A 24,093-nucleotide genomic window follows, 5' to 3' on the forward strand; every position below is an offset into this window, starting at 1 on the left:
TGTTTGTTCAATCGGATATACTTATAACTTAATGACTGTTTATCATTTCAAAAGTAACGTTCTAAATTCAAATTCCTGTTTCACTGAATATGAATGAATTACAATGAATATTTAATGTGAAATCTCGGAAATACAAATAATCTAAATTTGTTGGTTGTTTTGCTCTAAGTGAAATATTGGTAGCAACTGTATACACTAGTGATATCAAACTTTCGAGTTGGATTCTGTCATACCCGCTCTTAACACATCCAGATTGTAAGTAATATACGAGGGACGTTCAATGTATTCTCGCTATTGACTTAAAGAAAAATGTAATTCCGAATAACAAATATATTTCAATATAGATAACAACTATTGAATATATTTCAAAAATATTTTCTTTAAGATTGGTTGGGGAACAGAAAATGATCACTGGGATATGACCAGGTATGGGCTGTGGTGTGGATGAATTTATTCAAGGTGCTTACTTAAACAACATAGTCAGACTTGTTCGCACCACACCGGCCCTACACTACTATCTTCTTTAAAATAACTCTTGGTATCACGACGCAAAGTTCACAGGCGCATGTCACAGGAAAATATTATTACGGAATAGGTTCGTCGTCGTGAAGCATCACCCCTGGTTAATTTTCCATTTCTTTTTTCGTTAGTTACCTCCTTTTCGTGTTCTCAACGCCACAGTGTTTTGGGACTCAAAGGGTATTTTAATTAAATTTGAATAAAGTACCATTCGTTTCCCAAAACACTGGAGCCATGAGCGTTTCGGTGAACGGAGTGACTTCGGACTTCTTCGGCAGCATAGCTTCTTATTATATAACTGCATACGTTTGTTACGTCTTCGAGGAAAAGTTTCACAATTTGCAAATTTTCCGTAGTGGTGGCAACTGGACCGCCAGCACGAAGGTCATCTTTAAGACTTTCTCTAACCTTTTTAAATTCACTTGACCAATTTTGGTCATTCAGAGCAGTATATCAGAAAACAGTTAATATCTCTTCTTTTTTTTTCGAGTAGTATCTTGTTTTAAAAGGAATTCCAAAGTGCGAGGATCGATTTTTTAAAATAATATTGTTATGGTACTGTTTTTAGCGTTATCTGAAATACTAATGATCAACATAAATTATCATATGCGTTCAAGAATATAGTAAATAGCTAATTACATAATGGGATGATTAAGGAGAAAGTATCCGCTTAGTTACTAAATCATCCCAAAACTGAGAATACATTGAACGCCCCTAGTTAATACACATCTTTGTGATGTCGATGTGCTGCTAACCATAGAATCAAATATATCAGCCTCATTAAGCCCTACCAATCAGAGGACGTACATATGTGTTTATTATTATATGCTGAAGAGTTTGATGACGTCGCTTATATAAGGATTACCAGATCGTCTTGCTTTAGATCAGACACCAAAAAGTTATGTTAGACAAAAGTACGTGCGTACTTTAAACGATTTACTTTTGCAATCGGAGACTTTTCTAATGAGTATATTTCAATTTGGATGTCGTATATTAAAAATGGGCACTGACGGGTTAGGTATGCTTGTATTATTAATTTTTATTATACCTCAGACTAGATTTGCAATGAATAATAGTTATCATTATTACCCAATTAAGATACAATATCAGTATCTGACATGTTATGTCTTAGCAAAGCTAAAATTAAGCGATACTCTAACTTAGGTTAGAAAAAGACATGAGATTTCACGAAATTCACGTCCTCCAAACAGGACAAAATTCTCTCGTTAAAAAAACACAAATATATTCCCTACTCGTGATAATTTTCTTCTAAGTCCATGGCCTGATGCTGTCTTTTGATGTGATTCTTCAAATTAACGTTTTGCGTGAACGACGCATTACACAAAGCACATTTATATTTCTTCTCGCTGCTGTGAGATTGCATGTGAACCTTCAAACCCCTTAACCTTGGGTAACTCTTTCCACAGTATTCGCAACGGAAGTTCCTTTCCCCTGTATGACTCGCCATGTGTTCCTTCAGCCTCGATGGTAGGTAGAAACGTTTGTCACACAAGTCGCATTGGTGTTTTAGTATCTTCAAGTGAAATCTTCTATTGTGTTCGCGGAGAGATTTCCTGCTATCATATGCCCTGTCACACTGTTCGCACTGAAACGTCCTCTCTTCCCCATGAATTTCTATCATGTGACGATACCTTAACGTGTAGGAAAAAAATAATTCATCACATTTATTGCACTGGTAAGCTGCCTCCTTCTTGTGTGTACGCGCGATGTGAATATATCTCGTGTATTTCGACTTGAAGGATTTCCCGCATTCTTTGCAAGCGAAGCTCTCCTCCACTCGCTGATGGGTTTTCTGGTGCAGGATCAGCATTCTCTCTTCGAAATAATGGGCACCGCATATATCACATATGCAAGTACCGAAATGTTCGGCCATATGTTTCTTTAAAGCGTGGAAAAAACTAAAACTAGCACCGCATTCCGTGCAACTCAACGAACCGGATGTGAGTCGGAACTTCAAGAATTCATTGGAGTCGGAGTAGTATAGCTTCGCATGGCAATTGGTTATGTGTTCTTTGAACTGTTCTAAGTGTTGTATGTTCTCAGAGCAGTTACGACAGTCTATTCTAAAAGTATCGATTTGGACTTTTTTGTTACTAGAACTATTGGACAAGACATCTTTGAAAGTAGTAGGATCGTGAGTCATAGAATGTTCTCGCAGTTTGTTGGGATCGGTGAAGACTTGTCGGCAATAAACGCAGAAGTAATCACTGAACGATGTGTCGAACGGGCAAGCGTACGAGTTCTCAACGATTGTCACTATATTGTGGAACGATTTTGCATTTTCGTTCGTCTTGTAACCGTTCAGTTTATGTGATTGTGTGGACTTATCTGGCAATTCTGTAACAAGAGGAGCAAAATTGTTATTCTTTATTTAAAGTTAATTAACGAGGTGTACTTTTACTTTAAATACTCATGTGATCAACTTCTTATCATCTTTGACGGATAAGCATTGCGGGATATTGTGAGATATAGCCATTAGTTGTTCGAGCTTTTATCGTAAAAGACAAAAAAAACACAATTCTTCAAGCAGGCTCCTACGATGACCTCTAAATCGTAATTTTAGAGGATTAATTTGAATTTATGAATACCATCCGTTCGATACAGATTCTAACGAGAAGAACACAATTTCATTACACAGGTAATTAAATACAATTGAATTATTTATCCTGCACGAAAATCAAAAGACATCCAATGGGTTTCGAGCTGAGATTGTGAATAGTCCTAACAGCTCTTTTTAGTTTTTATATCTATAGTATAATATATACAGGTATTTGCGGCTTTAACATTTATTTTCTTCTAGAATCCAAAGGCAAATGACAAAAATGGCAAAGTTATTGGGCATTTCCGTTAATTTGCATCTCGGTTAATGTAACAAGTTTGATAAATAGGAAAACGATTGAAGGACCTAAACAAAGCATCTTATCTTTTAAACTCACCCAAATCTTGCATTTCTTTCAACTTATCGTTAAGCCTCTGAGCATTGTACAGCATTTCTTTCGTCAGTTCGTCTTCTTTTTTCTCCTCTTTCCGTTTTTTATTAGACTTCAACTTCTGCCTCAGTTTCCTCTTGTGTTTGTTCACTGGTTCGACTTTCATTTCTTCTATGATTGCAATAATGGCTCTTAAGATTAGTATTAATTTAATGCTTTTATTAATATGTTTATTTCCAATCGTTTTTTTACGGCACTACATAAATAAATCGGCTATTACTTATTTATTAATAACGTCTCTTCTGCTAATACATAAGAGAAGGGTTTTTTTTAAATTAAATAAGTATAATTAGAATTTTTCATGAGTTTGTGCTAAAACTCCATCAAGTGCTCGGTGATGGAAAACAGCGTTGTTAAAATACTGGCAGCGTTCTTGCAAGTATCGGTAGAAATTTTAACAGATTTGTCGTACAATAAACTCGAAAATTTACTTTACTTATTTCTACACTTGGAATAATGCAAAAAATATGCTTAGTAAAATACAGACACATTCAACATATTATTTTGTAGAATAATCGTCAAATAATCAAAATTTAGCGGGCTTTTTAGCTGGCAAAAGGGCTGTAAGTCTCTGTAAGTCACTGTGAGTCTTTGATTATTTATGTCTAGATAGAATATCTAAACTGAAAACGCGTCGAAATAAATAGTGGCCAAGATAAGACTCATTTCAACATTGTTCAAAGCGACCTAACTACCTTAAAAACATCTACTTGATATATAATCTGAACATAGCCATATGTCCTGATATCTAGAATATTATGTCACTTGTGCCTGTATTTGCGACACAAAGATTTACTGTAGAAAGGCAGAGTACCCGCATGCTATTAGAATGGGATGATTTTTTGTCAAAGTATATCAATAACACAGTAAGATTTTCTATTTGTTGTCTCTCGAGCTCGCTAACGCTGTCAGCGAGACTGTGCTCGTCTCAATTCAGATAAATCTCAATCCATTCTGATTTCAAGCGGATTATAATATTATGGATGGGAAATATTCTAACTCAAATAACTTATCACTCACCAGTATCGATATCGATATGGTCTGTATCATCTGGATAATCAAGTTCAAGGTTAATGTTGATCTCTTCTTTGACACTTGTTTCAATTTTAACATCGTTCGGATCACCTAAAAGTTGTTTTAAAATTTTTGTATTGCGAGCCGCGACAACTACACCACTGAGTTTTTACCTGATCTCAGGGTGGTGTAGGAAAACATCGAGAGGAATGTCAGCATCCTGGATGGAAATACTTCCATTGCAGGATGCTGTCATGTATAACCAATCGCCATTTTTGTCGGCATGATTGACCTCATCCTCGAGAGGTGATGAGTTCTCAGTTCAGAAGTTGCTCTTTTACACGTAGCTCATCATTTTTATTATTTTGATATTCTCTTGCGAAGTTATTGTCTAAGTTTTAATTGTAGGTCCCAAGATTTTGCTTTTGTTTTTTAGATATAATTTTATGAAGTTTGCAACTAAAGAGTAAGAGTCGATATTTAAAGATACAATCGGATGTAAGCTCGCATATATTTATGAAACTCACTTTCAGATTTTTGCATCATAAAATTAAAACAGCACTTTGGTTTACTATTGATATTTTTCCGCTGATTTCAGATCGCCGTCCCATCGGACTACGAGATTGAAGTAACAGTAAATACACCTGTATACTATAACATATGGGCTGTTGGGTAGTCACAGTTGAAAAAAGTCACAGTCAAAATTAATTCAGACAAATCATCTCCGTTAAATACAAAACTACCTTCATCGTGAATTTTCGTTCTCAACAACTTTTCTTCACACTGAAGAACTTGCTGGCGAAAGCAACTCGCCTCCCGCAGCCGAGACACACACGTCGCGCATATTAAATGTTCCTCGGCTTCTCCGTCCAAGTGTGATAGCTGAAAAAAACAAAAGAAAAAAAACGGCGGTCGTGGAACACGAAGGAGACGATATCGAATACAAAGACATTAAATTGATGGTTATAGAAGTAATTTATATAATCAAAAATAAATTGAAATAATATCTTTTTCCATCTCGCATTTTTAAATTTGGACCGATAATTATTGTTTTAATTGGCAAATAACCAGTGTTTATTCGTTTTTATAATACAGAAAAAATTTTGACTTATTTTGAAAAAATCTAAAAAACGTGATAACTCAAAAATGGTTCACATTTGCATAATGCACATGGGGTTTAAAATTATCGCAAATAATCACCCCTATCACCTCCTAATGGGAACACGTCGAATTACCAATAACCCTGTATATGATACATATTAGATGTATCATATATATAAATGGGTAAGGGGGTTTACTGGATTCCCCACCTCACATGGAAAGGAATAGTATATGATGAAAATTAATTTCCTTTAATAGTATAACTACAAGTTTAACAAAGTCATTAGATTTATCATCATATTTTTTATAATAAAAGCCCTATTTTTATAATAAAGCCTATATAGCCTAATCCTATAACCATCCCTTACACTACCAATGTCCCACCGATTTGGGAAATAAGATGACATGTCTGTGAGTCCATAGTTACACTGGCTCACTCACACTTCAAATCAGAACTTAACAATACGAAGTATTGCTGTTTGAATGTAAAATATGTGATTATGTTCAATATCTGAATAACTAGTTTTACCAGAACATAGATTTTATTGGAATTGTTTATATATCCAATGTGGTTTGAACTTATGGTCATCGGTTTGACAATGTCAATTACATGAATCGTCAAACAAAACACAATAATATAGTTCAAGATTGTAGCCTTTTCCAAGTGCTTCTAAGTTATATATCATTGTCAGTATGATCTGTAGCTAACGCAAAGATACAATGACAAAAATCTCAAAAGTAGCTTAAATAGCAAAAATTTAAAATATAAAAAAATATATGTATGTATAAAAATTCGTCTTTATTTCCATTTTTAATTTAACTAAATGTGTCTATGCCATAAACCAAGTCCCAATTTGGATGTCTACTGACATATGCCTTATTTAATAAAAATAATGAATTCTATAATGGTATAATAGGAGAGAAATTACATGGAACACTTTTGTTTTTACAGTGAGATACAGAAATTAGTCTAACAGTATAAAAATTAGTAAATAAATTTATTCTGCACTAATTTGGTATATCAATACAAAAAATATATTAAGAGTAATTTAATTTCATACTACAAAAATGTTATCATTTATAAAATAATAGTGTTAAATAATATTAATATCTACATACCAGCAAACCAAAACAATCTACAAACATATCCGAATATATCTCTTTTCGTCCTTGCCATTCGTATTCCACATTCAAAAGGCGACACTTTTTAATAGCACCACAACATCTACACACACCGGGATCGAATATGGGACCTTTTCGAGTATTTGTGCTCATTTTAAACATTGTGAATTAATTTGAATATTATTGCAAAATGACATTTTATTTGATTATGACCACAGACAGAGTAATAGTTATATTTGTCATTTAAAAAAATATATTCAAAAGGAGATTAGGTTTTTACACACTATCAGCAAATTTATTCGTATTCTAGCTTAAATATAATTTGTAAATGTTACCTTATATAATGTTTATAGTAATAGTGTATTCATATTCATTAAAAACAAACTCGAAACATAGTTTTGTTTCATTAATAAACATTCTAGAGTAAACTTTGAGCTCTGAAATTTTAAAGATTTCTAATGATTTTGCTAAGGAATTCGAATTAAATCTTATATTTTATGCTTGGCGAGACAATTAAATTATTCCATATTAATTTGCCTTTATTCTAATAAGAAATCTCGATGTGCTATTAAATAAAAATAGGTTTGCCATCAAATATGTTTAGTGCTAGTTCTCGTGTCGAATTTAACTATTTGTTATTTTCGATATTTTTAAGTATTTTATATATAAATAAAATCAATATATAAAATTAAAAGAAAATTTATTGTCCTTAATCTAAAAAATAAATAACAATTATAATTTATAACTATGAATGTGCATTTATTTTTTATTATTAAGTAATTATTCTTGAAAACTCTCTTCTGACTCTAAATTCTGATGTTGTCTTTTTATATGATTCTTCAAACAAACATTTTGACTATAGGACGCGCTACACATAGTGCATTTATATTTTTTTTCACTGGTATGCGACTGCATGTGCACTTTTAAAGCCCTTAACCTCGGATAACTTTTCCCACAGTGTTCACATCTAAAATTCCTCTCCCCCGTATGACTTGACATGTGTTCCTTTAATCTACATGGCAAATAAAACCTCTTTTCACACAAATTGCACTGATGTTTCAGTAGTTTTAAATGTATTCTTCTATTATGATCTCGCAGCGTCTTCTTGCTTACATAAACTTTATCGCAATGATCACATTTAAAAATGGACTCTTCGCCGTGAACTCCTATCATGTGTTTTTGCCGAAGAGTATCGGAGAAAAAAGTTTCATCGCATTTAGTGCATAAATATCGAGCCTCCTTCGTGTGTAAGCGGGCGATGTGAATGCACATATTGTACTTGGATTTAAAAGATTTTCCGCATTGCTTGCAGCAATAATTCGCGTTGGATCGCTGGTGGCTTTTCATGTGTGCTCTAAGCATTCGTTCCTCGAAGTAATGAACCCCACACACATCACATATACAATCGCCGAAATGTTCCGCCATGTGTTTCTTCAAAGTGTGAAAAAACCCGAACGTCCTGTCACACTCTGTGCATTTCAAATTCGTTGGTGTGAGTCGAAATTTTAAAAAATCTTCTTTGACAGGATACCAAGTTTTCCCGTGAATATTTTTAATATGATATATCAATGTATCGATATTATCAATGCTCTCATTACAGAGTCGACAATCGATTCTGTAAAAATCGATTTGGCATATTTTGTTTTCGAGACGAGTGTTATTGACGAGAATTTCCATGTACGTAGCGGGATCGTGCGTTAAGGAATGTTCTCGAAGTTTCCTACAATCCAAGAACTTTTGCCTACAGTAGGAACAATAGTAGTTGTTGAAGAATGTGTTAAAGGGGTATGCATAGGAATTTTCAATTATCGTTATTATATTTAGTATTGATTTGTCCTTTCGAAGACTTTCTTTCATAATCGGTTCTTTATCAGGAAACTTTGTATTATCTGTTGGAAGAAAATTATATTTAGGCAAGTTCTGATATATTAAGGTATGTGCAGTGCTGTCTTTAGCATAAGGGTACGACAATAAGATTATTATCACGGAGGCCTCTAAAGGCCGATATATTTGCCTATACTTTTGGAAATTTACATGGCGTTCTTGAGCACAATTTCAGTAGTCTTTTGGGTGGCTAACCAAGTATAGTATAGCATTGGACTATACTTGGTTAGCTACCTAAAAATTAAACGCAATTTCATACCTTCGAGGACGGATAGAAATCCAAATTTGTGACGTCAGCAATGTTTTTAAAAACAAGCTGGGACAAGCTACTTCGTCATATACATATTGAGAGATACACGAGACTAATGATAATACCTATTAAAGGGGTACCTTAAAGTCTAGAGTGACCACGCATTTTCTGCGCAAGCCTGTTCCACCTTAGGCTGTATCACCACTTTCCAATAGGTGTGAAGACAGACAAGCTATATAAAAAAAAAAGTATTAATATACTATACCGTGTTTATTCTGTGCTGTGATACGTCGTATGTTCATTCGATTCCTTTTAATTAAGACATCTTTATAATTGCTTCTTAAGGTTCTCTTCGGTTTTCGCTTCTCTGTACATTTTAATTCATTTTCTGAAGGCGATTCGGTTTTCTCAAATGAGGACGTCTGTAAGGGCTCTGTGTCTGGAATTATATTTTTTTGGTTGCGAGATATTAATCAAACTGTTTTATAAAGTCGTGAAGTACAAATAACGGTAATACGATTAGTACCTAAAAATATATATCTTAAAATATATACATAATCATAATCAGCCTGTAAATTTCCCACTGCTGGGCTAAGGCCTCCTCTCCCGTTGAGGAGAAGGTATGGAGCATATTCCACCACGCCGCTCCAATGCGGATTGGTGGAATACACATGTGGCAGAATTTCGTTGAAATTAGACACATGCAGGTTTCCTCACGATGTTTTCCTTCACCGCCGAGCACGAGATGAATTATAAACACAAATTAAGCACATGAAAATTCAGTGGTGCCTGCCTGGGTTTGAGCCCGCAATCATCGGTTAAGATGCACGCGTTCTAACCACTGGGCCATCTCGGCTCTTATAAATATATATATTTTTTACCATTGTACAAAAGGCTACCATACCATCGTTCTTTTTTTTATGATATCGGTAGGCGGACGAGTAAATGGGCCACCTGCCACCATTCCTTCCATCACCAATGCACCACCAACTTTGGGAACTAAGATGTTACGTCCCTTGTGCCTGTAGTTAGACTGGCTCACTCAACCTTCAAACCGGAACACAACAATACTGAGTACTGCTATTTGGCGGTAGAATATAGATGAGTGGGTCGTACATAACATGCCATTAATAATTGAATATGACTGTAAATCTCTAATGTGTAAACGCCACGATTGTATCCTCAGTTTTCAGGTCAGATCGTCCCGTGAACGTGGCACGTTAAGATATCGTGACGTCAACTTTTACAAAGTTTATTTCCGCGACACGACGTCTTAACGACACGATTTTGTAATGTGCGTCAAGAACTAATTATTATTAAAAAAATATATGTGTTATATGCATAATATTTTTAAATATAATGTATTAGTTACTAAATGATTACTTAGTGAATAATTAATTTTAAACAATTTATTATTTACTGGAATTCTAAGATGATTTACACCATAACATGTAGTGGCTGAGCGTTGCGCATTCAGCAGTCTATCTAAAAAAAAAAACTGTAGAGAATTTTAATGACTTATGTAATAAACGCAAAAATACAATTTAAATTAAGGAAGCGAGGTTTTTAAGAGAAACTGAATTTTGGGGACTTGAACATCATAAGATACGGTGATTTTAAGGGCTTGGATAATTGTTGAAATCTTCTTTGGGAGAGGGGAGATAGCCAAAACACTGCTTGCTTGCCAAAGCACTATATATATATATATATATTGTTGGAATAAACATCTTAGCCGAGCGACATCTGCGTCATGTCAAACAAATACACTTTAAAAAAAAAAAGGCGGGAGTTGTTTTTTTGGCGGCCTATAGATTGGATCGCAATTATCATATTGACTGTGTAGTCTTGATGGTTATTTGTCTTGTAGATTAAATGATTTTTTTCTTTTGTGGTAGATTGATTGTTATTGTAAATTAAAGGTCATTGTTGTAAAGGTTAGCCTATTTGTTTATTTTTTTCTTTTAGTAATTCCTATTTCTGGTTCTAAAAATATATATATCTGTATTTATACGTGACAGTGTATTATTATTATTTGTACGTACCATTGTCATTGTGGTCTGATTCGTCTGTCTGTTCGTTCGTTTGCTTAAAGTCATCCTGTGGAAAGTTTTGATTGTCCGTTATTACTTCATTACTTTTGTTATCTGCAAACAATGAATATCAGTGATATGTGTGTGTAATAACTTACTTTATAGCGTGTGGCAAATCAAATCAAATCAAATCAAAATACTCTTTATTTTACACCAGTAAACACAGTTTAGTCACGTTTAAGAAAGATGCAAAAGAGGCGGCCTTATCGCTAAAACAGCGATCTCTTCCAGGCAACCTTAAGGTAGAGGAAAGAAATAGATATGGCGTTAATGACGTTATTTTTTCTCGCTCTTGCTCGCTAATTTACGTTTACGTTAATTAGCAATTAAATACGTTTTTTTTTTTTAATTTTTTTTTTTTTATTTTACTAATTTTGTTTTACTTTTATTTCTGTGTGTTTCGTTTTGTTTGTGGTGTACAATAAAGTATATTTCATTTCATTTCATAATTGGTGATAACATGGCCGGATCTACCATATGGCTTTTTGGGCTTCAGCCCCCCCTGGCCCGTGTATTCAAGGGGCCCCAGCTAAGTCAAGACAAAGTCAAAGTCAAGACGATATTGCAAAATAATCCATAATTTTATTAAATTAAACAGATCGTACAGTTTGCAGTCCTGCAATTAATTAAACCCATTCAATTAATTTAATTCAAGTCTATGTTCCGATGTGTCTTAGGTGGGCCCCTAAGTAGTGTTAGCCTAGGGCCCCATAAACTTGCGGTCCGGCCCTGGGTGATAATAATGGTCCCGATCGATTAGGACACGAAGGTCATTCTTAATGGAGCTACGTAGGAGATAGGTCTCACGTGTAGTCAAACACAGACTCTTTAGCTACTCGTTCTCAAAATTCGATGGGATGCACTCCGACACGAATTATGAGACGACGCCTTTACATGCTATTCGAGGCACGGGATTTTAAACACTACCATCTATAAACGCCGGTCTAGTGACCAATTATTGATTTATAAATCCAATATTTGTTATTGCCCCCACTTGGGTGCTTGAACCGAAAACCTTGGGGTCTGCAACCTTATAAGGTAGTCAATAGACCAACGAGGCATACATTATAGGAGTGACAGATCCTAGCATATCGTTTTTTTTTTCTCGCTAGAAAAACTTCCTGCTTCGCGCTACCTCCATGGATGGAAGTGGGGGGGGGGGGGTTGTGGGACACGCCGGTGCCCTGGACGCCGAGTGCGCCCTGGTACACCGGAATACCCACTAAAAAACCAGCGGTACCCTCTCCGTCTTTCGGCTGGCGCCACGGGATCGCTTACACATGCCGTGACGCCCTGATCCTAGCATATCCTAGCCTATCCTAGGTTATAAACTATTTTTACATCACCCTCCTACCAATGGGAGCAGAGGTCGTTTAACGTGGGTAAAACCATAGGAAGCAGATAGTCTACAAATAAAAACATCGGTCCCTTACTCTGTTCACTTCGCGCAGCCGTTACTCTCAAAAGACATCATCAAAATATTAGCATTTTGGAACTCCTTATGACTTGATGCCAAGAGTAACAACTCCTTCGTCTCAACCAAGTTAAGTGAGGCATGATAAACACCGCTTATATCGATTCGTTTCATTCGTTATTAACGATTAAGTAAAAGGACGCTTTAAAGATAGATAAAGGACGATTTAAAGATAGATAAAGGACGATTTAAAGATAAAACATATGTGTAGGTATGTTTTATCTTTAAATCAGTTTTTTAGACCCGTAATGCTTATGCAAAGTTAGGTCGAAACTATTATTTTCCTTTGTTTGTCAAACGATTTTCGTTTTCGTTGTTTTTTGGTAGCTACAGGTTTGGTTGAAGTAGTCGCAATAACACGGAGTAGTAGTTTGGTAGCTACAAGCATCTTTGTAGCTATGGTAATATATATTTTTTTGTCGACCTCCGTGGTCGAGTAGTGTGTACACCGGTTTTCATGGGTACGCCACTCCGAGGTCCCGGGTTCGATTCCCGACCGCGTCGATGTAGAAAAAGTTCATTAGTTTCCTATGTTGTCTTGGGTCTGGGTGTTTGTGGTACCGTCGTTACTTCTGATTTTCCATAACACAAGTGCTTTAGCTACTTACATTGGGATCAGAGTAATGTATGTGATGTCCAATATATTTAATTTTTTTTGTGCTAAATAAAACATTTTTCTGAATCCGTAATCCGTTCAGTACATCCCGTAATAGTTAACTTGAGAAGTAAACGAATCGTTCACTACCAGAAGATTATGACGCTGGGGAATGGAGCGAGCATTCCTCTCGGGTCTCGAGTTAAGTCTTCCGGTAATATTGTTTTATGCTGGACTAGTGCTTCTATAGAAGGAAATAAAATTCCTAAGTATTTGCCGACTGCCGCGTTGCCAATTCAACTCCAGCCTTGATCACGTTGAAATGTATTATTAAAAAAAAAAAAAACTTTGTTCATAATTACTGTCAACCTTCATGTACGACGATCTTTGATCTCAAGAGCTTTTCTTCACACTCCAGCACTTGCTGCCGGAAACAGCTCGCTTCTCTTAAGCGTGTAACACACGTAGCACAGATAAGTCGGTCATCTGGTTCACCGTCCAAGTGTGACAGCTGGAATGATATAAAGTGTTAAGACTAGAAGTATCACTATGTTTCAGTCCATGACGAGACGGTCAGTGTAGTTACTGCAAAAGGAACATAACATTCATATCATCATAATCAGCGGTTTTAATGATGACCTTACATACTTACCATCAAATTTGCTTTCATCAAATAAAATAAAAAAAATAAATGTTTTTTTTTTTTTTTTTAATTTAACAGGCAGATTTTAGACAGGCAAAAGTGCCACCTGATGGTAAGTGGGCATGGTGCTGTAAGAAATAAATAACATCCTTTACATTGTCAATGTGCCACCAACCTCGGGAACTAATATTTCTCATGTGTCATGTGAAAATTATAATATGATTAATATGAAATTTCATTAATGAATGAGAGTAACTGGGTTTACTGGTTCTTCTCAATATAATTGAAATTCCGAACTGCTGATAAAATAACATTTAAATTATCTTGTTTAGTAATTTCTCAAAAGTACTGTAATATACTATAAAATATATATCAAAAGTAAATTCAAGAATTATATTTTAAAGTGGTTTTTACAAGCAACACAATACATTTCTACAATATGTTACTAGGAGTTTATTTCATTAGATAATGTTTAGCTTATTGAAGCTCATTTTACAATTAATTTATTAACATTTATATCATAAATTAAGTGTCCGTAACTGATTTTCCATTTTTAATGTATTACATTTTTAATGTTTTATTGTTGTTCTCGTTTAAATTCTTGGTTAAAGAATTGATGATAAATGTTGGACTTTAAAGTGACATATTTTCTATGCGAGAATATATTATTTAGACTTGGATAAAGTTTGTTAGAGTAATAATGTTGATGTTTTTTATCTCAATGGATTTTTAAGCCAAATAGTCCAATCACTTATTGGATATGCTAAAGAAATATTCTGTTATCTTCCTCTTAAGGATTATGGTTAGAGCCTATTCCACCACGATGCACGGTTACGGCTTGGTGGGTAAAAATATAGCAGAATTCAATATGCAGGTTTTCTCTCGATGTTTTCTTTTATTATCGAGCATACGTATAAAAATAAAACAGAAACCAAAAAAAAGTTTGCACTAGAATTATTTATGAAAAACAACAAACCACTAAGCCAAAACAGTCCACAAACATATCTGCGTAAACCTCCTTTCGGCCCAACCCTACATATTCAATATTTAAAAGTCGACATTTCTTAACAGCTCCGCAACATCTACAAACACCTGGGTCGAAAATAGGCCCTTTGCCTTTAATAATATTCATTTTTAATAATAAATTAGTTTGTTTTGTGAACTAATTTAATTTTTTGAATTGTAATTTGAATTTGGAATTGGAATGTTGTTGTTGCATATTGTCAAACGATTTGTTATTAACTGCGTACTGACATTGACATATATATTGATGTTTAAATAATATATAAGCTTTATTCACACATTGTAGATTTGTTAGCTTGCAATTTTTCTCAGTAGATTTGTCATTCTCACAAGATTTTTTTAACTAACAATGATGTCCTTTATTTTAAGAATGTTGATTTAAAAATATCTTTTTTAAGAAAATTTAAAATATTGCCAGTGTTGGTTAACTACGATAATATGACTCTTTGAATTCAAGTCAACCTTATTCAAGTTTATTAATTTTATCTTGTAATTATTACATAGCTAAAGCTTTAATAAATAATTATTGATTTTTTTTTTACTATTGGCAAAACTGGTTTTTGAAGTCCAGTCTAGTATTTAGTGGCGCCAGTGGCCAATGGCAATGGTGCGCGTTTAGCGCGACTACTAATGCTTCACGCTTGACGCTTGTTTCGGTATCCGATGGCGTCCCATTGTGCAAATGTAGTGATAACTTGAAAAATGTAAAATAATGGCCTATAATTTTTTACAATAAACGTTTTAAGTTAATAATAACATGTGATAAAAATATTTTCTGTGAAAATAAGTGTTAATAAGTTGAGAAATGGCATCAAAAACTACGGAATGGCGACCGGGGCCTACTGTGTGCCGATGTTGTCTTACTGAAGGATGCTACAAAGACATTTCAACCGAATATTTTTGGATGGGCAAGAGAGAAGTGTATGCTGAGATGTTGTCTGAAACATTTGATTTAAGTGTAAGTCTTATATGTATTATAAATCGGCTATTAACAGTTGGCGTCCATTTTCTGCCGTTCTAACTTTTTGTATATAACCCGACTGAATCTGATTGCCTTTGTTATTGATCTTAAAGCGACGCAGCTTGTGACAATTTCATTTGGTTGGCTTACAAAATCAATAATGAAATCTTGTCGATAGGTACCGAATCGCAAATGATTTTCATTCTTTATTTCCGCAATATTAAAAAAATCAGCAAACGATATTACGAATATTCTGAAACATTTATTTCATCATGAAATTTGTCAAAATATATTTCTTTTATATACACTACATGAATGAACTTTTTTTTAGTTTCCAGTATTTTTTTATAATAAAAGGCTTTTCATAATAAAATACATACTTCGAGAAAGAAATAGAAATGCCTCTACTTATTAAAGTTATTACTAGTAAATCTTGTATATATATTTTTAATTATAAGTCTGTTCTCAAACTGAAATTATACTACTAAACTAAGAAGTTAAAAAAACAAATTTAGGAGAAACTATGTTCTTGTATTCCTAAAAGCTTATTTTAGATATTAATCCGAATAAAGGACTAAGAATAAGTTATCTCTTTACAAGTGGATTTATGAAGTTTAGCATCGATTTTTTTTTATTTACTAAGCTTACTAACTCAACATTTGTATTCATGGCAGTTACAAACTTATAAATTACCGAAACAAAATGATATGCTAACTATAAATAAACACTGCATGTAGTAAGGATTTAAATAAATTAACTTACAACTAGTCTAGTCTAACTACAAGAGGACGAAAGCCAAATAAACAACATTTGTCATTGATTTGATGCAATATAATTATTCGAGTTGTTGAATAATCTCTGATATTAATTATGGATTTGCAAAAAAAAGTGGCATTTTGTATATTGATGAAGCTGTTAAACTTTGGAAGTAAAATTTAAAGGGATATTAGAAGTTGAGGGAATTAGTGTTGTGTTATAAATAAATATATATTAATAAAAAACTGTTAGTGGTTTACAATATAGCCGAGCTTTTAGTCCTTCTTTGATTGGTGTAGACTATAAATTTATGAGATGTAAATAAATACATATTAATGTAATAATCTTTAGCAATTCAATTTTTTTTTAAACTAATAGCTATATCTCTGTAGACTTCAGTCCATGTTTAAACATTTTTATAGTTTTCTTAGTAGTTATTGTAACTTGGCTATTAAAAGTGAAATTTCAAGTCAGTTTGGAAAGAATCTATAAGTTTAATATATATATATACACACACATATATATATATAGTCTGGCTTGTAATATTCGTTTGATGTTCGTTGAGTTGTGTTATTGGTTGGATTCTGGATTTCTAAGCTGGTCTGAATTATATTCGGCCAGTTTGTCTTTAATTGGGTAATTTCTATTATGGATTGGCATTTTTAGATTGTAATCTGAATCTTAGTTTTTATTTTTATTCATGCATTCCCAATGCGTCTTTGCTGATACTCATATGATATTGAAATTTTTGCTATTTCAATTTTATTGTGGCTTTAGAAAAGATTGTTCATTTATCAATAAGTGCTATTGACTGTTAATACCTTAGTTTGCTTTAATTTTACTGTTCATAGCCGAATGATATAATAGCCACCTAGTAATGAAAAACACAGTATCTATCCTGACCGCCTTGAGAGCTTATCATCCCCTCTGGCAGCTTTAGGTATAATAAATAGATAATGGGGTGCTACTACTGTAAAAAAAAGTTGTTATATGCAACAATAGATTTAAAATTGAGAACTTTTGACTTTGGATTTAGAAATGGAATGTTTTATGCTGTCATTTAAAAGAAAACCCCCATTATTGAGACAACAAAGGCTACAAGCCAAAGTGTGCTAATTTGACAAATTTGAAAAATTGTCAGTTTATAGCAATCGGATCTAAATGTAATCGTTATCATTCTGCCATTTTTCTATTCTAATAACATTATATTTTCTATTCTAATATTTGCCGTTCAGTCGAAGTTGGATGGGAATATCATCGGGATCGTATGATCCCGATTAGTTAGTTGAATTGGCGTCTAGTTCGGTATCTTTTTCTCCAATATTTCGCAACGAATTTTCGATTCATTATTATTATATGGAAATAAGAGCAAATAAATGTTAAATTCATATCTTGTTAATTATAATATGAAGCCTGTGGGAACAGGTGGGCTTAGGCCTCCTCTCCCTTTGAGGAGATGGTTTCGGTATAATTGATCTTGTGCTCGGCAGTGAAGGAAAAAACCACGAGGAGTGCATCTGTCTAATTTCAATTAAATTCTTTCACGTGTGTCCATTAACACGCACTGGATCGGCGTGGTGGAATAAGCGCCAAAGCTTGAATCTGAATTCGTGTTTTCATAAAAAAAAAAAAATAATAATTGTGGTTTGATAAATTCAAAGTTTTAAATCTAATTGATATTTCCAGATCGCGTATTCGCAATCTGGTGGGCCGAACAGCCACAGTCGACTCATATGCGAGCCGTGTATATCGAGGCTACGTGATGCGGCGGATTTCAAGAGGCAGGTCCAGGAGTGCGAGCGTACTTTCATGCAATATCTAGACCCGGGTAGCTCACTGGCGGAGTTGGAAGGTATAGTAATTTCTTTAAGAGTGTAGATTAGCCATTTATCAAATAGAAATGTAATATTTTGTATTCCCGTTTGAAGGGTGATTGCGTCAGAGTACAGGCAGAAGGGACATAACACCGTATTTCCTAGAGTTGATGGTGTATTGGCGTTTTAAGGGATGTTTGATATTTCTTACAGCGCCAATGTTTGCCGATGGCGACCAATTACCAGCATTAGATTAATCATTTATCGATTTGTCTATCTCTTTACAAGTAAAAGAAAATGCCGTTCCTTGGAAGCTGAAGAAGGGGGGGGGGGGGGTAAGTCACTCGAGACAAAATATAATAAAACGATGGTTCCTCTTACAGTGGGAGTAGACCTCGACAAGGAGGTGAAAGTGGAGCGAGTTAAGGAGGAGAAGGAACAGAGCGATGATGATGAATTTGACGACCGGCCCGATTTTGGTGATGACGACGATTATGATGACCGTGAGTACCTTATATGTTAAGAAATTTTTGAACAATCATTATAATGTTAAGGAGAGAAACAGTTACTTCATGATGGTGTGGAATGGTAGCAAGAATGCTAGCAGCGTTTCCCCGTTGAATTCCGACCCCGTGGGCGATAAGTAACCAGCCCTCCTGTCATCAGTAAAGGCAATAAGGCCAGGTGTTATACTTTCAATGAAAGTTTTTGATTGTTTCCGGTTAGAAGGTTGACCGAGTCAGTTTGACACAACATAGGGACATAACTTCTTAGTTCTGGATAAGGTTGGTTGTGTATTGGTGATGTAAGGGATGGTTTATATTTCTAACGGTGCCGATGTCTATGGGAGGGGGTGAACACTTACAATCAGCCGGTCCATTTGCCAGTTCGCTTACGTTCTGCTAAAAATGCAATTTCCTATCCCGTTAAGTAACGGGGGGTGGAACATGGGGTTAGGATCTAAATTATTGTCTGAAGTTACTAACGACTTCACTTATGTTAAAAGTTTTCATATTGATATTCATTAAGGGTTTCTAAAAGTAGTGGTAATGTGTCCATCGTTATCAAAGTTCTGGGTATGAGTCCTGAGTCGGGTCAGTATGAAGTTTTCGAGGTTTTCCGCTAAGAAATTCTGAGTAACAGCCTGAAGTTTGTAAAATCAGGGAACCGCGGAAATATCAATGGTCATATGTCTGAACTCGCTCCATTGAGGTTTTGTGCAGTGCAGCGTCTCTTGCGCAGTTGATCAGTTTGTGCGGATGTCATGGATTTATTAATGTTCAAAACATGCCATTTACCGAGACAAAGATATCTTATGTGCTAATCCCGATTATATACTATCTGTGGCGAAACCTGTGCGATTTGAATGAAATTTTGACACATCTATTAAATCAAATCAAAAACAAAATATTCTTTATCAAAGTGGGCTCCGAAAAGCACTTTGAAACGACATGTTCATGAAATGTAAAGCTACCATCGGTTCGGAAAGTAGATTCTACCGAGAAGAACCGGTAGAACAGTTCGTTTATGGTTATATATATATACATTTGCTAAAAGCTCGGCTATATTGGGTTACTAACAGTTGATTAATATATCTTTATTTATAATACAACACTATTCCACTTGACAATTTATATGAACTTTAATTTTACTTCCAAAGTTTCGATAACTGCAATTCATCGCAAATCCATAGTGAATATCATAACATAACATAAAATAACATAAACAGCCTGTAAATTTCCCACTGCTGGGCTAAGGCCTCCTCTCCCTTTGAGGAGAAGGTATGGAGCATATTCCACCACGCTGCTCTAATGCGGGTTGGTAGAATACACATGTGGCAGAATTTCGTTGAAATTAGACACATGCAGGTTTCCTCACGATGTTTTCCTTCACCGCCGAGCACGAGATGAATTATAAACACAAATTAAGCACATGAAAATTCAGTGGTGCCTGCCTGGGTTTGAACCCGAAATCATCGGTTAAGATGCACGCGTTCTAACCACTGGGCCATCTCGGCTCCTGGATATCATAGATTAATTAAATTCTCGACCATTCGAATGATATTGAATTCGCTCTCAGATGTTGTTTATTTGGCTCTTCTCCTCTTATGGTTGGGATTTAATACAGAATAGGCACTCCGCTAAACGTTTTAAAGGCGATTAAGTTTCGATTCGATTTCAATAAAATGACGATTTGTTAGTTGAATTGGGGTCCTGGTTCAGTATTTCTAATATAAACGATTGACCTGACGTACTGTAGCGACTCGATATAGCTGTGGCAAATCGAAGATTACGATGAGATTAGAAGGAAAATGTCGCGACGAAATTCAAATACAACATATGAGCTCAATTAACGGATTCAAATGTTACATAATATATTTTGGAAGATGAATAACCGATCCAAAAAGATTTAATATAGAGATACACTTGAAACTGTATCTTAGTTCTAGTTTAGTCGTAGACAAATTATTAGTTTTCACTATGCGTAATTATTTTCTCAACGGTGAAAAATCTTAACACTAAATAACATTTGTATCCATCGTTCTATATTGGAACAGTGTAGTGGCATAGGCTTCAAGCCTTGTCTTTTTAAAAGTAGAGAAGGTCGTAGTTAACCATCACTTATAACTAATGCCTATTGTGTTGGTACCGTTAAAATATTCAATAAAACCTAACGAGTAATCTTGTGTTCTAGTTGACGACCAGCCTTTAACGAAATTGGCGAGCAAAGTACCGAAGAAGGAATCGGTCGATGTCCTGGACTTGATCGATAACGCTAAAGTTACTGTTAAGAGGAAATCTTCGTCTAAGACGAAAGTAACGCCCGCGAAGAAGGCTAAGACGAAAAAGGATATCGCGACGTCGAGTAAAGAGAAGCCCGAGCCGAGGAAGAAGAAAGGTAAGCGTCTAGAATGTTCTGTTATACGTATGAGGGGGGGGGGACTGCTGTGAATACGTCTGGATATACCTATTGTGTTGATTTTTTTTTTACAAGAACGTAAGTCATTCAGAATACATCTGGAAATACTTATTGAGCTAATTTTGTTTTTTTTTCTTTTTTACAAGAATGTTAGTCATTCATAGTGTAGATTTAGGGTTGAACTGCGAAGTGCAGGGATATATCTGTTTCAAAACGCTCCGTATCTTCTGATATAAGTTTTATGTATATTGGTTCAGTAGTTTTATCAGTCAGTCATTGAAAAATATAAGCTCATTTTTTAAAGACCTTAAAGGTTAAAACATTCGTATAGTGTGTACAATAAATGAACTCAAGGTCGAATTTCGTAAATATAGATTTATTTGCGTTCTTCAGCCAAACTGTTAGTTTTATCATGAGATAGACAAAAATCGTACATCATTAAATTATCAAGAAAAACATTTTCTTTCATGAGTCACCGTTTCTGAGATATATTAACAATTCCCTAGAAGTCCTATCAGCTTTGACAACTAAGATGTTATGTTCCATGTGCCTGTAGTTACAATAGCTCACTTAGCCTACAAACTGGGACACAAGTATTATTATTGCTGTTTGGCGAAAGAATATCTGACGTGTGGATGGTACCTACCCAGACGGGCTTGCACAAAGCCCTACCACCAAATTAGCTTAGTCTTATTTTGCATATTTGTCCAAACGATGCAACGTTTATTAAATTATAACAAACTTGTTGTCTGACTTCGTACGGGTAAAATTCCATTCTTAGTGAGTGCCTATGTCACGAAAGGTGTGACTATGCTAAATTTCTAGGCAATCGGACTTAAATTTTGGAGGTCTCTTGTTAAGTCAGTCAGGGATATTTCTCTTTCTCTTTCCTGGAATTATCCGGATGGAGGGGGATTCTCATATCAGTTGCTAGGTGAAACTAAAGATTAAACTCCAAAAGGGCATGCAAATAAAAGCCTTATTTTGGTGCGTTGTCGCGTTCAACTTTAAAGTTCGGTTTGACGTATTATATGTATTTAGGTTAGGTTAGGTATTCAGCAACATATAGATATAGTATAGATTATAAAAGAAAATACTTGACACACATGCAAATAACAATGTTAGCTTATGGGTTTCTTGTGAGGTTTTTTTTTTTCATAATTGGTTGTCGCTATGAAACGTATTTAATCATTTTTAACGATACAGGTATGTTGCTATGTTCACGGCAGTTCTCTCCCCCCCCCCATAACTAATTGTCTTGTTTTCTGCTGTATTCAAATATATAGTAATTTGTAATCACTGATACTAAGTTTCTTTTTAAGGTTTGAGCCTTTTTTGTTTTTATGAAATTCAATGTCTTATCAGATATACGACGGTCACGTAGGGCGTTCAGTATATAGAGGAACATTAAATTTACGTATGTTTGTTGGTCAATAGCACAGATATTTATATAATAGTATTATATACTAAAACTTTCTCCAAAACGCGCTGCAACTTCTCGTATAAGTTTTACGTGTATTGGTTTAGTAGAACATCAGTTATTAGTTTGGATTCTAGATGTGCCCTTATCGTACTAAACATGTAGTATACGCTTGTAATGTATATTCATTGTTACTTTAATATTTGCAAGCCTATTAAGTTTACCAAGTAAGGATGTTCTGTGATAAGTTAGAGATACAATACAATAAATAAAAAGAAATTAGAATTTTTTTATTTTAAAGTTTCGTATACAAAGTCAGCTGGGTCATGATACTTATATAAGTATTTTATCATGGTATTATGAAACGAAATACAATATAAAAACAAAAGATTTCGCATTAACGCCATCTACCTGTTCGTGGAATATCTTATATATGTAATTAGATTTATGTCGTGAGTATCGTATTCCGTGAGTTAGATAGTATTAAACATAGTAGATTCTCACCGTCTCAATGGATTTTAATGCGTTTTTCACCAATAAACAGTGATGATTTGAATGTTTGTATGCATGATACGCGCATATATTTATAGTACAGGAAAGAGAATTTCAACTTTATAGAATAAGTAACAAGTAACTAGAAACTTTATTATATTTGCTAAACTCCACGATAATAGAATTGATAAAATCATTTCATAAAATGTATATATATGTATAACATAACATAATATATATATGTATAACATAACATAATATATATATGTACGTGCGATTATAAAAATCACCTGTCGTTTCTTGAAGTCTTATTGAATTTTTCTTAATTCTAAAACAATTGTTAAACGTAATAGTCTTTGAATGTCACACTGCTCGGTTAAGGCCTTCTCTCGTTTTTACGGAGTGGTTGGATACATGTGTCACATTTCCTTACGTTGTTTCCCTTCACTGTCGAGTACGAGATTTATTACTTACACAATTAAGAACATGGAAACTTAAACGATCACAATCATCAGTTAAGATTCACATCATCTAAACGTCTCATCTGCCCCCGTCACGGCTCAACAATAATACAATTGTACATTATTTAAATTTTAATACTAATTCGTTTTCTAAAATATCACGAACACAGCAGAAAATTTGACGATTACTTGTAAAACTTTGCATGATTTTATTTGTAAGTGTGGACACGTCTCGTTATATCCTCAAATGGAAAGATAGATTTGATTCTTTTATATTGAATATCGACCTAAAATGTTTGTTTCAAAAGATGATTTTAGAAGAAATACAAGTTTATAGGGGACCTTAGTTCCTAAGTTTAGTGATTCAAAGAAGTGAAATTATCAATGATTGATTTAACCTAATCAGATGGTCCACTTCCAAGTCTGCTTACATATTTAAAATAACGGTCAAACAACGATTGATTTTGAACTCTAAGGATTGTATTCTGTATTATCTACGAGTTCTCAGGTAAGTCTATGAACCAGTGTGGTAGTTAGGAGAGAC

General features: G+C 34.4%; 3 protein-coding genes across 21 annotated transcripts in view; 1 reads left to right on the top strand and 2 right to left on the bottom strand.

The window, feature by feature from the left end:
• Window positions 1-1,723: 1,723 nt before the first annotated feature.
• LOC135194420 (zinc finger protein ZFP2-like) lies at window positions 1,724-6,968 on the bottom strand. The gene is made up of 5 exons (XM_064219840.1): window positions 6,765-6,968; window positions 5,288-5,426; window positions 4,551-4,655; window positions 3,477-3,641; window positions 1,724-2,877 (listed from the first exon to the last, which is right to left on the bottom strand). Exons 1-5 carry the CDS (start codon window positions 6,927-6,929, stop codon window positions 1,769-1,771), a joined length of 1,683 nt encoding a protein of 560 aa, XP_064075910.1. The 5' UTR covers window positions 6,930-6,968; the 3' UTR covers window positions 1,724-1,768.
• A 512-nt stretch (window positions 6,969-7,480) lies between these two features.
• Window positions 7,481-14,939, bottom strand: LOC135194421 (gastrula zinc finger protein XlCGF26.1-like). Its single transcript, XM_064219841.1, has 5 exons — window positions 14,680-14,939; window positions 13,430-13,571; window positions 10,944-11,045; window positions 9,167-9,340; window positions 7,481-8,656 (listed from the first exon to the last, which is right to left on the bottom strand). The coding sequence occupies exons 1-5, from the start codon at window positions 14,833-14,835 to the stop codon at window positions 7,548-7,550; spliced, it is 1,683 nt and encodes a 560-aa protein (XP_064075911.1). The 5' UTR covers window positions 14,836-14,939; the 3' UTR covers window positions 7,481-7,547.
• Window positions 14,940-15,325: 386 nt separating this feature from the next.
• The window catches only part of LOC113395900 (gastrula zinc finger protein XlCGF57.1-like), a 40,729-nt gene continuing 31,961 nt past the window's right edge, over window positions 15,326-24,093 (top strand). For all 19 annotated transcript variants that reach the window (XR_010309755.1, XM_064219761.1, XM_064219760.1 and 16 more), the window contains exons 1-4: window positions 15,326-15,684; window positions 18,130-18,295; window positions 18,641-18,760; window positions 20,952-21,155. Coding sequence is in view for 18 of the 19 variants with exons in the window: in XM_064219761.1 (XP_064075831.1) it covers window positions 15,532-15,684; window positions 18,130-18,295; window positions 18,641-18,760; window positions 20,952-21,155 (643 nt within the window). In the remaining variant the exon portion in view is untranslated. The remainder of the gene's footprint in view (window positions 15,685-18,129; window positions 18,296-18,640; window positions 18,761-20,951; window positions 21,156-24,093) is intronic.

Source organism: Vanessa tameamea, chromosome 29 (assembly GCF_037043105.1).
Source record: "Vanessa tameamea isolate UH-Manoa-2023 chromosome 29, ilVanTame1 primary haplotype, whole genome shotgun sequence".
Lineage (NCBI taxonomy): Eukaryota > Metazoa > Arthropoda > Insecta > Lepidoptera > Nymphalidae > Vanessa > Vanessa tameamea.

What these genes read in the sequence shown, in the direction of transcription:
- LOC135194420 (XM_064219840.1), bottom strand. Translation starts at nt 6,929, where the DNA reads ATGTTTAAAATGAGCACAAATACTCGAAAAGGTCCCATATTCGATCCC. An exon ending in TAGATTGTTTTGGTTTGCTG is followed by an intron (nt 5,427 to 6,764) that starts GTATGTAGATAT and finishes TGTTTTTTTCAG; the next exon opens with CTATCACACTTGGACGGAGA. An exon ending in AACGAAAATTCACGATGAAG is followed by an intron (nt 4,656 to 5,287) that starts GTAGTTTTGTAT and finishes AACAACTTTTAG; the next exon opens with GTGATCCGAACGATGTTAAA.
- LOC135194421 (XM_064219841.1), bottom strand. Translation starts at nt 14,835, where the DNA reads ATGAATATTATTAAAGGCAAAGGGCCTATTTTCGACCCAGGTGTTTGT. An exon ending in TGGACTGTTTTGGCTTAGTG is followed by an intron (nt 13,572 to 14,679) that starts GTTTGTTGTTTT and finishes ATATCATTCCAG; the next exon opens with CTGTCACACTTGGACGGTGA. An exon ending in ATCAGACCACAATGACAATG is followed by an intron (nt 9,341 to 10,943) that starts GTACGTACAAAT and finishes ATATAATTCCAG; the next exon opens with ACACAGAGCCCTTACAGACG.